Raw genomic sequence first — 17,239 nt, 5'->3', positions numbered from 1 at the left:
GTGCGGCCCAGGATTATGTACATCAGTTGCAAAGTCCCAGCATGGCTGCTACTTGAATCTGGACTGAGTCACTGGGTTTCTTTTAGTTTTCTGGTAATAGTTATTGCATTGCCAGTGCTGATGGATTTTAGTTTATGTTGTTACTGATTGTGAGTATAGACCTCATTTCAATGGGGTAACTGTATTTAGAATTCTTTTCTATTTTATTGTAACAGCTGACATGGGATTGGGGGTTGGCTGGTCATGGGTCCTCAATTGAGTCAAGCATGTGATCTCACTCTCTACTTCATATTTATGTGGTAGGAGCTGTAGGATAGTTATTGGGAGGGGAGGGCGGGAGGAGGGAAGGGTTGGGGGAGGGTAAGGGGTGGAGGTGGGGAGTAGGGGAGTTATTTTGGGTTCCTTTGGGAGAGTGTCATTACGGGAGCTGGTAACCCACTATGGATGACCTTGGTTCTTGGGAGATTGTGTTACTGTAGGAGCTGCTATATTTCCTTGCTTCCATTCCTTGTCTTTATGGGGTAGGATTCATTTATTTAATATGATACTAACACCCAAGTGGTTACATGTTTTCCAGCTTTTGCCCTTATATCTAACCCTATGTGATGAACATTTGTTTCATCAGCTTCTGCAACATTATTTGTGGAGGGGACAGTGATCTTATTTGCCTACTGCAGTCCTGCAGAAGTCAAGGGTGCATGGAGGGAAGGAATTGTTAAATATTAGATACTTGATGGTGGCATGTGGCATGAGGCATATCAATGACTGATACATGGATACGAGTCATTTTTCAGTGACCAGTTTAGAAACCCAGTTGGTTCGACGTATTCATTTTAGCCAATTGCTGCATGCCACTATTCATTTACCCCCAGGGTTGTACAGACCTTACCCTTTACTCCACACTTGCAGGAAGGTCTGGCAATGGGTGTGCCATTGTTTTTCTGCAACTGTAACTCCTTTTCTCTCCATCTGTGATAGCCCAAAGTTCCCACCAGCACAGGGGTTTAGTGTTTTCTATTTGGGCACAATGAGGTATAAAGAATTTGGTTCATGTACTCACTGATGAGGGGCACATTAATCCTTTTCAGATTTGCAAAGAGTATGACCATCCTCCATCCTCTGCTTTTGCCTACCTGCAACTGAAACCCTATATTACCTCTTTACAGTGGACAGATTTAACGGAGGATGTACAAGATGTGTTGCCTGAAGCTTATACATTGGGATCACAACTTACAGTGCCAGTAGTTTTCCATCATCGTTACTTGAAAGATACCACACCGCACATTGATTATGTGGCATTAGCAGCAGCGTAGTCTCGTGACTTTCATTGTGACCTTTTACCACACATTCTTCACGATTTTGTAACTCAGCTTCCACAGAAGGTCATTAGTGTGTTACACCAAGAAACTTTATACAAACTTTCACTACGCCTTTATATAATCACCTCATCATGCTCACAGGACAGGCTTCCAGACAGGAGAACACTGTCCCAAGTGTGGTTCCGGGACTGTCACTTTGGGACTGTCACTTTGGGGCATATGGTTTGGACTTGTCCTATGATACAGACTTTTTGGAAAGCGCTTCTCTCCATGCTTAGCAAACTATGGTCTTGTGATTTCTGTTTGGATAGGGGGGGGGGGGTGGCAGCTATGTTTTCTCTGATCGCCCGATAACCACGCCCCAGTTCCGCCTTCACCATGCCTTCGACACGCCCCCATCAACTTTGTCCGCATCCGCGACGGAGTGCAGTTGAAAACGTCCAAATTCGGCTTTCGATTATACCGCTTTATTCGTTTTTGTGAGATAAACGTCTATCTCCCGATTTGGGTCGCAATATAGGCGTTTTTCTTTTTCAATTATAAGCTGGATAGTCATATTATTCACAAAAAAAATTTTCAATTTTTTAATATAAAACATTTTTTTACATAATTTAATTTTAGTCACTGATGTTTTTTATTTCACATTTATTCATTTTTTCAATTCTCTCCAAAATTCTAAAATTTATGGTCTGGTTAACACAAAATGTATTACTTTTTTATATGCTTTGATTTACAGTTGCCACGTTTAATTGATTTGTCTTAAATAAATATATTCTGTTTTTTCTTCCATGTGTATTTTTTATGTTTACTCTATATAATACCAAGAATTCTCTATATGCCACCACGTTTTATATACTTGCCATTATCAATGTTTTAATTTTATTATTTGTTATTTTTCATTCCAATTGTATTTTGTTAATCTATTTCAATTCAATTTTATTTTCGTATAGATTTGTTTGACCCCTGATGCAGGCTTTGATGCCGAAACACGGCTGGGTCGTGTCGTCATCTGATTATTAATAAAGTTTTTTTGTATTTCCTCAATATCTGTCCTCACTTTTTCATTTTCATTGATTTGCGTGAGTATTTTCCTCTCCGCTTTTTGTTGCTCTACTTAAGCATTATAAATCCTAGAAGCTTTTCATCAACTGGTTTTTCAGTCATCTAAGTTGAAAGACTTTTAATCATATGGGCCACACAATAAGGAAGTTAGAGAGGTTTGCTGTAGGAACTAGGGATGTTGCATGCTTTAATAAATTGTGGGCAATTCTATTATTGGGCTCCAACATTAAGTGCCTATATGCAGTTCACTGAGTGCTAATTCTATAACGGCATCTAGGTGCGAAGATTCTGTTATAGAATTGTAGCATCTACAATTAAGAATACCCACTTATACCATATCAATAACAGGTGTAAATATGCACATTGATGGTACTATAACTCATAACTTGTAGTACTCTGTAGTTATTCACATAAGTGGGTGTCCTACTTATATCTCTGTTATGACCTACCCACATGTGCCTGCCTTTTGCTTTTACATGCTGTAATCCCCCAGGGGTACTTCTATGTGCCGAGGGCCTGCTTGTGGCTCCAGTCCAGCATCACAAGCCCACAGCCAGGGCTCACTAGCACTTTGCCTCTGAGAAAGGCTCAGAGACAAGTTTCCTCTATGACAGCCTGTAATCCTAGTCTCAATATTTGGAGCTCCTCTTTCACTCAGGGTGAATGTTCCTCATTTATCATCCCTTCTTAGAATCCTTCCCAGGTAACAGATCACCTTTCTAGTACACCTGATGGGCCCCCTGCCACCTTTCTTGAGAATATAACCCTGGTTTCTCAGCTTTCACAAATATGCAAATTGGATACACCAGATGCAAATCCACTTTATTAGCACTCTGCTCCAGTCTTGTGGGAAGCAACTTCTTTCCAGCATATCATTCAATTTCGAATAATACACAGTTCCATTACTACCATGTCCATAGCCAGGTAAGTACCTTCTTGGTTTTTAGAGGGATCCTTCTCTCTTAATTTCCAGGGGATCAACTCGAGCAGGCTTCCCCATCTCCTCTCCTCCTTGGAGGGTGCTTTTTATAGGGTGGCTAATAATCCTCCCTACTTCTTAGGCCCCTCCCCCTGGTTCCAGAAAGGTCCAGGCCCAGAACTCTCTCCACCTTTCCCTCACCTACTCTGAGAGCTCCCCCTGGTGGCCTCTTCAGGGAAGGGCAGGTCCTATACCATGAGCACCCCCTAGCTGTCCCTTCAGGTCATTACATGGACATACCCCTTTTGGCTCCCTCTAGGGACCAGATCAGGGCATTTTCCAGACTTTTCCCTGGGACGGCGGCCTCCTTGATTCTATAAAAGTCGCCAAAACTTTTGTACGCAAATTTAGACATGCCTCCAATTTGCACACACACTTTAATAGAATAATGAGTCAATTGGTGCCAATAGTTGACTTTTTCACAAACAATTATCGGCACTAATTAAAAGGGGGGTGCAGAAATGGGAGGGTCATGGACATTTGGAGATGGATCGGGGGTGTGGTTTTGAGTTACATGCGTAATTCAAGGAAATAGGTGCTCTGTGTGTAAATTAAGATGCGGGCATTTGCACCATGTTTTCATTGGTGTAAATGGTGGCACCTAAATTTATGTGTGACCTCTCCGCTTATGTGTTATTCTATTGGCGCGGTTTATAGAATACTGCTTAAGCAGGTTTTTTAGGGCGCTGATTTTTAGGTGCTGTTTATAGAATCTAGCCCTAAGCAAATTATGCACCTACTGTACACTGCCTTGAGTGAATTTCTTCAAAAAGGCTGTAAATAAATCCTAATAAATAAAATTATAGAATAGCACTGAATGCACATATACCATTTATGCACTTACCCACATAAGAGCTAGTATTCTTTCATTTTAGCACGCAAATGGTTTATACTTTTAGGTGCTAAAGTTATAAAATGAGGGGGTTAGTGTGTGGAAATCAATTTAACACACGTTAACCTATTAATTAACTATGCAATGGATCTGCATATGTGAAAAAGTCCCAATGTGCATAAAAATGTTTAAATGTGTTTGCCAAGTCCTCTACCGGACTTGGCGAACGCATTTACGGTACTATGTAAGCCACATTGAGCCTGCAAATAGGTAGGAAAATGTGGGATACAAATGTAATAAATAAATAAATAAAATTAATGTGTGAAATGAACCAAAACATGCTTGAAAATTGGCAAAAAGCCCTAAAAATCCAGAAACAAAGCAAAAATGTTTTGCTTATGCCAGAGCGTCCCAAACTGTGGGTTGGGGCCCCAAATGAGGTCACAAAGCCTGTCTTTAGTGTCATAACCTAGGTGGATTCTCCATAGGTTTATAAGTATTCTGCAGCTCCGGGGGTCATACAGTTTTATTTGGCTGCAATCATGGGACAGCTACAGAAAGATAGGGAAGTACTGGCCTATGCACATCCTTATGAGGAATGTGACACACTGAGGATGTGGTAGCAAGAGAGGTTAATATTAGGAAGCACAGTGATGAGAAATGATACTCGCCTGGACTACTGCAATTCTCTTTATGCTGGCCTTCCCCATTCTCCTCTCAAATGTCTTTAATTAGTCCAATCTACAGAAGTCAAATTACTCCAAATTTGACCATGTTGCTCCCCTCCTCCGTTCCAAACATTGGCTATCAGTTTCCGCTCATATAACAATCAATAACCTTCTAGTTTATAAATCCAAGCTCCCCTCAGCTCCCACCTATCTCAATAGCTACCTCATCCCCTATGCCCCCTCTGGTGTTTCCGCTCAGCTGATAATAATCTTTTGGTCTTACCCTCCCCATCCCAACTCTGTCTCTCCATCTCTCGCCACTCTGCATTCCGCTATGTTGGTCCTAAGTTCTGGAATGACCTGCCATTATACATCAGGAATCAACCCTCTCTCCCTGCCCTTTAACAAGCTTTTAAGACTCATCTCTTTTCTGTTTGTTTCTCTGTTTTTGGTTAATTTTAATATTACTACTGGCTCTCTTGTTATTATATAATCGCTTTGTAAACCGCTTAGCTAACTGTTCTTATTATGTGATTGTTTTGCAAACTGCTTAGTTGCAAATGTGTATGCCTTTTAGCAGTATATCAAATGTACGAAATAAAAAAATAAAAAAGCTAATATAGGGATATTATGTAGGTCAGGAAGTCCAATAAATTGTATTAGACTTGGGTTTTTATGTTTCTCTGCTTTGTGGAAGCACTCACGTGGCTCAAGAAATGCACTCATTATATTAGGAATGTTAGAGTAAAGTGCTATAGGATGAGTATTGATCTGAGATGCTGCCTTTGAAATAATTAGTGACATCTTATTTTTCATAGCTTTCTGAACCAACTATGCTGTGTGAAGTGGGATGACAGCTTTCATATTAGTGATGGATTTTGTAACTTGTGGCTTCTGTCCTTTTGTTCCACAGATGCCTGGAAACAAGATGACGGCCGCTAACTTAGCCATGGTGTTTGGTCCGAATCTGCTACAGAGGGAGAAGGAGAGCAGCCTATATTGCACAGGCATGGAAGACAGTGGAGCCATCATCACTGTAGTGCAGACCTTGCTTGAGAACTACCAGGCACTTTTCATGGTAAGGAAGCCAGGCAGAATGGGCCACCTCTCAAATGTTCTCTCTGTTTGTGTTCTACTTTTGAGTACCTCATTTTTCACGTAAGTGGCAGAACTGGGAAATCCTCCTTCCCCCTACTTATTAATACCACAATCTCACCACCAGGGACCCAAGCTTTCTCTTTCGTTCTCTTCATCTTGATTTTCATTGCTTTTCTCTATTATCTCTTCTTATTCCTCCTTAGCCTTTATTTCTTCATTTCCTAAATTTATAATCCACCTAATTTGCAGAAGCATCCTAGGTAGGGGACGAGTGGGGTCCATATTCACAGGAAGTTATACATTCATTGGTAGCCGGTGAACGTATAAGTATCCTGTCCATGGATTTTCAGCCACTGCATGGATAGCATCGGATCAAAAATCCATCTGAATTGACAAATATTGTCTGGTGAGTCATGAGATTCATATTCATAGGAAGTTATATATTCATTGGTAGCCGGTGAACATATAAGTATCCTATCCATGGATTTTCAGCCACTGCATGGATAGCATCAGATCAAAAATCGGTTATCGTTTATTTATTTACTATACCGTTACTTCTTACATAGCAAATCAGAACGGTTTACATCTTTAAAAAATATAAATGACATATTATAGCTCTAAAATACAAATAACATACAACAATATTCTAATAGAAAAGAAATCCATTTGTAATAGGACAGCTCTAACAAAAACTTCCATACCAAACCAATTACATATATCACTCATACATATCATATCACATCAAATAATACCTTAAAACAGTATATATTCCCTGTTCAAATAAACCAGATTTCATTTCCTGAGTGGTTTTCTATAATAAATGGCACTAGATTATTCTTTATAAACAGCACTAGATGTCAAAAGCTTTTTCAAAGAAATAGGTTTTTAAAGCTTTACGAAAGAGCATAAATAATTATTCTAATATATTTTGGGAGAGAATTCCACAATGATGGTGATAAAAAGAAAAATGCTGAAGCTCGTGTTGATTACCACCTCGCTCTTGAAGGCGTTGGGATTACCAACCTATTATCAGTAAGTGCACGTAAAGTTCGTGATGGTGTGTATGGAATAGTTAAATTTGCAAGATATGATGGTGTGGATAAATATAACGCTTTATATGTAAGGATGAGAACCTTAAAAGAAATTCTCAAATGGATTGGAATCCAATGTAGTTGACATAATAAAGGCATAGCCTTGTCATATATTGAAGCTCTACAAATTATACGAGCAGATGTGTTTTGAATAGTTGTAAGCGTTTCAAGTTGAATTTTGTAATGCTCGCATAACAGATGTTACAATAATCAAGGCGTGTCATAATGTACGCATAGGCCAAGGTACGCAATGAGTTATTATCTATTGTATTTCTAATGGAACGTAATTGCCTTAGATAATAAAAAGATTTTCTTACTACCTCTGATATCTGATCATTAAACGATAGAGCTGAATATATATTCACACCTAAGTATTTGACAGATTGTACCGGGACAATTTGCCTGTCAAACAAAGTAGAAATTAAAGTCGGTATTGAACTTATGACCTGTTATCCAACTAACTATTGTCTTTTCAGGATTTAGTAACAGTTTGTGCTCAAAAAGCCAGCTGGCAACCTTGCTGAGACATTCTTGTATAGGCTTTAAATCTAAGTTTAATGGATCTACATAGAGGGGCATAATCGAACGAAAACGTCTATCTCCATGGGCGTTTATCTCCGAGAACGGGTCCGTGAAGGGGCGGACCGAACCGTATTTTCGAAAAAAATAGACGTCCATGTTTTATTCGACAATATGTGAGCTGGGCGTTTTTGTTTTTCAGCGATAATGGAAAATGAAAGCGCCCAGCTCAAAAACGAATAAATCCAAGGCATTTGTTTGTGGGAGGGGCCAGGATTCGTAGTGCACTGGTCCCCCTCACATGCCAGGACACCAACCGGGCACTCTAGGGGACACTTTTACAAAAGCAAAAAAAAAGGTAAAAGAGCTCCCAGGTGCATAGCACCCTTCCCTTATGTGTTGAGCCCCCCCAAATCCCCCTCAAAACCCACTGCCCACAAGTCTACACCATTACTATAGCCCTAAGGGGTGAAGGGGGGCACCTACATGTGGGTACAGTGGGTTTGGGGGGTTGGACGACTAATAAGCATTAAGCAGCACAATTGTAACAGGTAGGGGAGGGATGGGCCTGGGTCCACCTGCCTGAAGTCCACTGCACCCCCTAATAACTGCTCCAGTGACCTGCATACTGCTGCCAGGGAGGTGGGTATGACATTTGAGGGTGAAAATAAACAGTTGTGAAACGGCATATTTTGTGGTGGGAGGGGGTTTGTGACCACTGGGGGAGTCAGGGGAGGTCATCCCTGATTCCCTCCAGTGGTCATCTGGTCATTTAGGGCACTTTTTGGGGCCTTATTCGTGGAAAAACAGGGTCCAGGAAAAGTGCCCTACATTCTCGCTAAAAACGCATATTTTTTTTCCATTATCAGCGAAAGGCGCCCATCTCTGATCGGCAGATAACCACGCCCCAGTTCCGCCTTCAACACGCCTTCGACACGCCCCCATCAACTTTGTCCGCATCCGCGACGGAGTGCAGTTGAAAACGTCCAAATTCGGCTTTCAATTATACAGCTTTATTCGCTTTTGTGAGATAAACGTCTATCTCCCGATGTGGGTCACAATATAGGCGTTTTTCTATTTCGATTATAAGCAGGATAGTGAATCAAAAAGAAATCATCAGCATAAGAATATGAACTGATACCCAATGATTGAAGAAGCAATGCCAGTGGACTGAAAAATAAATTACCCAATAACGGTGACAAAACTGAACCTTGTGGAACACCACAAGAAATATTATGAGCTTTGGAAATAGATGAATTCTGTACCACTTTCTATGAATGACTTTTCAAAAAAGAGGAGAAACATTTATAAACAATACCAGAAATTCCCAATGAATGCAAATGTTCTAATAAAGTGTGATCAATCAAATCAAATGCCGCAGATAAGTCAAATGAGATAAGTAATGCAATCCTGCCCTGTTCAAGTCTAGAATGTAATTCACTCAAGAGAGCGGTCACTACTGTCTCTGTACTATATCCTTTTCTAAAACCTGACTGCCTTGGATGTAATGCATTTATAGATTCAGAGTATGATTGAAGCTGCGAAAATACAATAGTTTCCATTATTTTTGACAAGAAAGGAAGATTTGAAACAGGTCAATAATTACTTGGAGAAAGAGGATCAAATGACGGCTTTTTTAAAATGGGCTTTACCAAGGCTTTTTTAAGAGATATTGATATTACACCTTCCATAAGACTCTTTACTATCATTTCATATAGATAAGTTTGTAAACCCAAAGATAAAATTTTAAGCCAATCTGAAGGAATAGGATCAAGAGAACAGTATGTAACAGAGAGACTAGACACTGTCTTTTGAAATGATGTGAATGAAAGAAACTTAAATGAATGCCATGATCCTGAAAGACTTGAGAAGGGTTTTTCATTTAATATGTTGGTAGCGTTTAGAAACTGTGCAGGAAGAGGAGTAGTCTGGGCAGCACTACAATAAGGTAATGTAATTCCTATTTCACATAAGGGATCCACATTTGCGTTGGGAAACCTGGATGCAGGATTTTACATCTGCTCTGAGGCATGTCTAATGCTTGCTCTAAGGAGCAACTGTAAATCCTGATGTGCCTAGTCTCTGTGATGCCATGTCCCCATCCTGTTCAAATAATGAGTGGAATGGATCGGGTGGATGTGAAGCGACTGTTCACGCTATCCAAAAATACTAGGACTAGAGGGCATGAGTTGAAGCTACAGTGTGGTAAATTTAAAACGAATCGGAGAAAATTTTTCTTCACCCAACGTGTAATTTGACTCTGGAATTCGTTGCCGGAGAACGTGGTACGGGCGGTTAGCTTGACGGAGTTTAAAAAGGGGTTAGATAGATTCCTAAAGGACAAGTCCATAGACCGCTATTAAATGGACTTGGAAAAATTCCGCATTTTTAGGTATAACTTGTCTGGAATGTTTTTACGTTTGGGGAGCGTGCCAGGTGCCCTTGACCTGGATTGGCCACTGTCGGTGACAGGATGCTGGGCTAGATGGACCTTTGGTCTTTCCCAGTATGGCACTACTTATGTACTTATGTAACCCGATGCCAGATTCCCAAAGCCCCCTCCCACATGAAACACCAGATTTTCACATCACTTGACCCTCCCTAACATGAAAGTCCAAACCTCCCACATCACCTGACCCCCTTAACATGAAAGCCTAGACCCCAACATCACTCAACCCCCCCCCCCCCCCCGACCTGAAAGCTTAGATCCCTGACATCACACAATGCCTCTGCCAGCAAAGAGCCCCCTCCTTGAGGCCCTCATGTGTGGGCATGAGCCAAACATGTGGCAGCCTCCCACAGACTCACCTCCTCAGGACCCAAGGCATGCCAAAATGGGCTGCAAGCCCCCTCCCCACTTCCCCAACCCATTCTCTGGACATACTGGGGGTTCCTGTTGTCCATTTGAGTTGAGAATGATGCTCACTTGCTCCTGCCACATGGCTGCTGGGTCTCCAAAATGGCTGCCAAGATTTCTAGTTGTAATATTGCAGTGTTATTACTAGGGGTCAGGCTTTCATATATGGTCTCAGATGTCATGTCAGGGGGTTGGGGAAGCTGGCATCGGGGTGGGGATATGTTCAGGTGTGTGTGTGGGGGGGGGGGGGGTAGGCGTTGATCCTGGGATTGGGGAACAGCAATGTTAGAAAGCTGCTCCCACATCTGTGTGTGTGTGTGGAGGGTATGTTTTTTAATATTTGGCAGAGCCATTTATAAATAGTATAGGAATTCCACACACCCTGACTTTCTAAAATACCCCTCTACGGACTTCTTTTAGAAAGCTGCACTAGTAATTCCTATGGGGTAAATGAGAGGAAGCCTATTCAGTTCATGTAGGCTTCCTCTTACTTGCCACATGGGAATCGCTAGCGCACTTTTGTAAAAGAAGCCCTATATGTAAAGGGGTGCTGAATATACATATTAATTTAAGTGCTGGTGTTTAAATTGATGCAGCCACTGCCTTCACTGAAAATTGACTCTAATAAGAACAGCTTTTGTGGCATTTTTGTCATCATTGTCCCTGGATATTTATTTATTTATTAGGATTTATTTACCACCTTTTTGAAGAATTCACTCAAGGCAGTGTACAGTAAGAACAAATCAAGCATGAGCAATAGGCAATTACAGCAGTAAGAATATTCAAATAACAATACAAAGTATGGCATAGTATACTACTTACAATGTCAACACAATATGCAATAGAACATTTTAATTGACAGTAAAGGGTATATGCAAAGATGAAACATATATATAGGTAAGAGAATAAGAGGAGTTAGAAAATACGGTGACTAATTTAAAGAAAGGTGCACATGAGGTCAGAGAGATGGTTAAATATTATATCAGCTAGGGTAGGAGTGGATAAACATGTCCTGCTGCAGTATGTGCAGCCCATGTCATTCCTTGGTTGTGTGAGTAGACCAACAATTTAGTTACTTCTGCCATTAAAGGCCTGGTTGAAGAGCCAAGCTTTCACCTGCTTCCTGAAGTAGAAATAGTCTTGTGTTAAGTGGAGCCTTTCAGGCAGTGCATTCCAGAGTGTGGGAGCTACTCCAGAGAAGGCTCACTTGCGGGTATCACATCGTGTAATGTCTTTTGGAGAGGGTGTGGTCAGTGATAGTCCTTAGGACGACCTTAGTGTCCTTGGCGGTGTATAGAGGGTCATCCTGTTTTTCAAGTACTCAGGGCCATTTCCTTTAAGGGCCTTGAAGATCAGACATGGAGTTTTAAATTTAGCCCTGTATTGTACTGGTAGCCAGTGAAGTTTTTGTAAAAATGGTGTGATGTGGTTAGGTCACTTGCAAGCTTCTACGAGTCTTGCTGCAGCATTCTGAATCAATTGAAGCTGGTGCAGGCCCTTTGTAGTCAGACCATTGTATAGTGCATTACAGTAATCTAGTCTTGATGTTATCATTGATATTAACAAGATTTGTATTTTTAGGGGATTTTAATTTGCCCTTTGATTAAATTTTTATTGTTCTCAACAACCACACCGAGTTTGGGTTAAAGCAGCAGTTCCTAAACTGTGCGCAGCGCTCCCTACTTTCCCCTCCTGCAGGTCTGGCATCTGCCGCTTCCTGCTTCTTCCCCTGCCACCGCTGCAGTGCTTGCAGCTTACATTTTTGGGCTGTCCACGATTCACACAGGCACTGCAGGGACTTCCCTCTGCTGCGTCCAGCCCTTAGAATAGGAAGTTGCATCAGAGAGGCCCGGACACAGCAGACTGGTAAGGACCCAGAGTACCTGTGTGAATCGCAGGTGGCCCGAAAATGTAAGCTGCAAGCACTGCAGCGGCGGAGGGGGAAAGAGAAGGAAGCAGTAGCGATCCTGGACCTACAGGAAGGAAGGTAGCGAGCAATGCTGGATTTAGGGAAGGCAGAGGTGTGCTGGTGTTAGAGAAGGGGGGCTGCAGAGAGGCAGAAGTGTGCTGTGTGAGAAGAGGGGGGCTGCAGGGAAAGAGAGACCCATATGGGGGGGGGGTGCAGAGACCCATGTGGCTGGGGGGGGAGTGCTATAAATCGAAAAAGTTTGGGAACCTCTGGGTTAAAGTGTTTGCAAGACTGTTTATTTCAACAGATAGTATGTGAAATGACACATCAGGCAGGTCATATGCTAAACTTGGTATTTGTTCATCAGATGCTATTTCACCCATTGATTTCAACGCCAACCATTAGAGATTTGGGTTGGTCAGATCATTATTTGATTACAATTGATTTTCAGTTTCAGAGAGATTTTAAATTGGTTGTGAACCTCTTACAGTTTTGAAGGTTAGACCCAAGTTTGATTTGACAACACTGAAAGACTTGTGGGGTTAGAAACTAGATTTTGACTGATAATATAGATCATGATACCATGGTTAATACTTAGACAAAATCTTTGTTGGAAGGTTTAGATTTAGTGGCACCTCAGAAAACTGTAGTGTATAAAAAAATCTTTAGAAAAGGACAGATGGCATACTGCAGTTCTGAAGGAAGTACGCAGAGGAGTAAGAATGGCTGAATGTACATGGAGGAAAGCACAAGATGATTCATATCTTTTGAAGTTAGTTGAATATAAAGCTTTATGTGAAACCACTAGAAATTCCTATTTCCAGGATAAAATTAGGATGGCCATGAATAGACCTAAGAAATTGTTTCAGACAATTTTTTGATCAATGGAGGTGTTGCTCAGTCTTTGTCTTTGAATGGCTCCATAAAAAACTCAGATTAGTGTAGTAAACTTGGAATCTTAGGCTCATGTTGATGGATCATTAGAAACTTGGTCAGAATTTCAGATGGTGAATGATGAAAATAATAGTTACAGTAAAGAATTTGGGGCTCATTTTCGAAAGAGAAGGACATCCATCTTTCGACATAAATCGGAAGATGGATGTCCTTCTCCCAGGGACGTCCAAATCGGTATAATCAAAACCCGATTTAGGACGTCTCCAACTGCACTCCGTCGCAAGGACAGCCAAAGTTCAAGGGGGCGTGTCGGATGTGAAGCGAAGGCGGGACTTGGGCGTGCCTAACACTTGGACGTCCTTGACCCATAATCGAAAAAAACAAGGACGTCCCTGATGAACACTTGGACATTTTCAACTGGACCTGTTTTTCTTATGACTAAGGCACAAAAGGTGCCCGAAATGACCAGATGACCACGGAGAGAATTGGGGATGACTTCCCCTTACTCCCCCAGTGGTCACTAACACCCTCCCACCCTCAAAAAACATCTTTAAAAATATGTTGTGCTAGCCTCTATCCAGCCTCAGATGTCATACTGAGGTCCGTGACAGCGCATGCAGGTCCCAGGAGCAGTTTTAATGTGTACTGCAGTGCACGTCAGACAGGCGGACCCAGGCCCATACCCCTCCCTGCCTGTTACATTTGTGGAGGGAACAGCGAGCTCTCCAAAACCCACCACAAACCCACTGTACCCACATCTAGGTGCCCCCTTCACCTGTAAAGGCTATGGCAGTGGTGTACAGTTGTGGGTAGTGATTTTGGGGTGCTCAGCACACAAGGTAAGGGAGCTATGTACCTGGGAGCAATTTATGAAGTCGACTGCAGTGCCCCCTAGCGTGCCCGGTTGCTGTCCTGGCATGTCAGGAGTGTTGGATTATTTGTAGTAAATAATTAGCAGATTTTAGTACACACAGCTTCAGCTTTAGAAATGTTAATTTCTTTCTTCATCTCTCTCTCATTCACCCCTGAATAATTCACTGCTGAGTCACTTTAAAGTTGAAGTAACAAAACATCTGTTTACTCACAGTTTGTAGTTAGATTATAATCAGACAGGCTTATATATACATATTACTATACATTTGTATTATCAGCTCCTTCCATGTGCTTAGATGGTAATGGATGCTCACACCACCATAGATCCTCTCAGGTTAGGAGAGATCATGAGCTCCATGTGCTCCATGTGCTGCATCTGCTGCATCTACCCCCACAGGAAGTTGCATAGCTGTGTGACCTCTCTAAGTAATTCACATCAGAGGTCACAGAGTAATCACAGAGAAATAATAGGTGACAGGCAATGCATGTAAAATACAATTACATTCCAACAAACCCCTTCTCATGCATAACTGTCATGCAATTATTTATTCATACAAAGTCCAAGCTTTATACGCAGATTCACAAAATGTTCTCTGGGTAACGGTTTGGTCATGATGTCAGCTGTCATCTCACTGGTGTGACAATAGTGTAGACTGATGACCCCTTCTTTTGCCAACTCTCGCACGTTGTGGTATTTCGTTGCGATGTGCTTGGTGCGTGACTGAACCTTGTCATTCTGTGACAGTCGGATGCAGCTCTGATTATCTTCCATTAACTGGATTGGTCTCTGTTCAGCTATTCCGAAATCCAGCAAAAGTTTTTCAATCCACATCAGTTCTCTGCACGCTTCCGATACGGCCACGTATTCAGCTTCTGTAGAAGACAAACTCACAATACTTTGTTTATGACTGGCCCATGAAATTTGTACATTTCCATACATAAACACATATCCACTTGTGGATTTATAATCAGAATGATCCCCTGCCCAATCTGAATCACAGTAACATATTAGTTTTGGATTACTATTGGCTGAAATCTTTAATTTACAATCAATGGTACCCTTTAAATACCTTACCATCCTTTTAACTGCAGTCCAATCTGATTTGGTAGGTGAGCTGACCCTTCTGCTCAAAATTCCTACTGCATTTGCTATATCAGCCCTGTATGTGGTAGTTAGATATAAAAGCTTACCTATGGCTGATCTATATTGGATGTTATCTGGTAAAGGTTCTCTTACTGTTTCATCCTTCAGAAAATCAGTGATCATGGGAGTGCTTACAACTTGGGCATCTTGCATACCTAAACTTTCAATAAGCTCATTTATTTTCTGCTTCTGGCTTAGAAGATAAGAACCATCATTTTGTTTCTCAATTTCTATACCAAGATAGTATGACACATTACCCAGTTCTTTTATCTCAACATTGAGGTTTAAACACTTTACAATGTCCTTGTACTCTTGCTCACTTTTGCTTGCAATGAGCAGATCATCAACAAAAGCTAAAATGTATGCATATTGTCCATTTGTGCACCTAGTGTACAAGCATTTATCTGCTTCACCTTGCTTAAATCCTAAATTTGTCAATATTTCATGCAATTTTTCATTCCAACATTCTGCACTTTGCTTTAATCCACAAAGACCTTTGTTTAATTTACACACTAGCTGTCTTTGTTTTGTATTTATGAAACCTGTTGGCTGTTCCATGTACAAGTCTTCAGTTATATCTCCGTGAAGAAACGCTGTTTTCACATCAATGTGTTTGACTTGCATGCCTTTTGAGACTGCAATGCTCAGAAGTGTTCTTATTGTCGTGTGTTTCACTACAGGTGCAAACACTTCATCAAAATCTTCTCCATATTTTTGAAGATATCCCTTTGCCACTAATCTGGCTTTATACCTTTCCACTTTTCCTTGTGCATTCCTTTTTAACTTGAATACCCATTTGCATCCTATAGCTTTCTTGCCAGGAGGTAATTTTGTAAGAATCCAAGTATTATTTTTATCCAATGCATCTATTTCTTCTTGTGCAGCTTTATGCCATTCAGCAGCTTCTTCTGCTGGCATTTTCTCAATCTCATCCCATGTTAAGGGCTCTTGAGCTTCTGCTGACTTTGTTAGGTAAGACAGTCTTGGGGGTGGAACACCTTTGTTTTCCCTGGATGAGCGTCTGACAACAGGTTGGTCTGACCTTTCCGCATCCTCTAAATCTGAGAGTCCTTCTCCAATTGATTCCCCTTCTCCAACTGTACTGTCTTCTTCAATGATCCTTTCTGTGTCTGCTTCCTCTGCCTGTTCCTCGTTAGATACAGGTGAGTTGCTTTCAGACATCTGCCTTGGTATGGCATTTATATACACTGGCATGTCTATTATGGTTCTAGTTTCATATTCTGGATGATAAGGCTCATCTGGGATAATCCAGCCTTTATCAACCCTTTTGTTTTCATCAAAATATGTAACATGTCTTATGCCAACAATGCCAGTTTTCAGATTCAAAATTCTATATCCTTTGTGTCCTGGAGCATAGCCAACTAAAATGCCCCTTTCTGTTGTGGAATCCAGCTTATGCCTTCTTTGTTTTGGTACATGAGCATATGCTGTACTTCCAAATGTTCTTATGTGTGACAGGTTTGGCTTCCTACCATGCCATGTCTCATGTGGTGTGCGCTCAGCGCCTTTAGTTGGCATTCTGTTTTGTAGGTACACTGCTGTGAGAATGGCTTCCCCCCATAGTCTTTTAGGGAGATTGCTATCTGACAGCATACATCTGGTCATTTCCACAAGTGACCTAAATTTTCTCTCTGCAACAGAATTTTGCTCTGGTGTATAAGCTACTGTTGTGATATGCTGAATGCCTTCTTGTTCTAGAAATGTGCGCATGCTTTGTGAAGTGAACTCACCACCATTGTCGGTCTGAAGAACCTTTGGTTTTCTTTCAAATTTATTGCTCACCATGGCTACGTATTTCTTCAGCATGTCTGTGACTTGACTTTTTTCTTTCAGCAAATAGGCCACACAATATCTAGAGAAATCATCCAAGAATATTAGCACAAATCTGTTATTTCCCAATGATGGGATATTAAACGGTCCACATAAGTCACTGTGTATTAAGTCCAGTACTTTATTACTCCTATTTCCTGTGT

At 41.2% G+C, this 17,239-nt stretch overlaps 1 protein-coding gene across 3 annotated transcripts in view; it reads left to right on the top strand.

Moving 5' to 3' along the window:
- The window catches only part of LOC115474819 (rho GTPase-activating protein 6-like), a 337,817-nt gene that overhangs the window by 282,822 nt on the left and 37,756 nt on the right, over nt 1–17,239 (top strand). For all 3 annotated transcript variants that reach the window (XM_030210489.1, XM_030210488.1, XM_030210490.1), the window contains exon 9: nt 5,774–5,938. In XM_030210489.1, the coding sequence (XP_030066349.1) occupies nt 5,774–5,938 (165 nt within the window). The remainder of the gene's footprint in view (nt 1–5,773; nt 5,939–17,239) is intronic.

This window comes from Microcaecilia unicolor, chromosome 7 (assembly GCF_901765095.1).
Source record: "Microcaecilia unicolor chromosome 7, aMicUni1.1, whole genome shotgun sequence".
NCBI classification, from domain to species: domain Eukaryota; kingdom Metazoa; phylum Chordata; class Amphibia; order Gymnophiona; family Siphonopidae; genus Microcaecilia; species Microcaecilia unicolor.
Note: the sequence above shows the minus strand (reverse complement) of the source record. Positions and strands in the feature narration are given on the sequence as shown.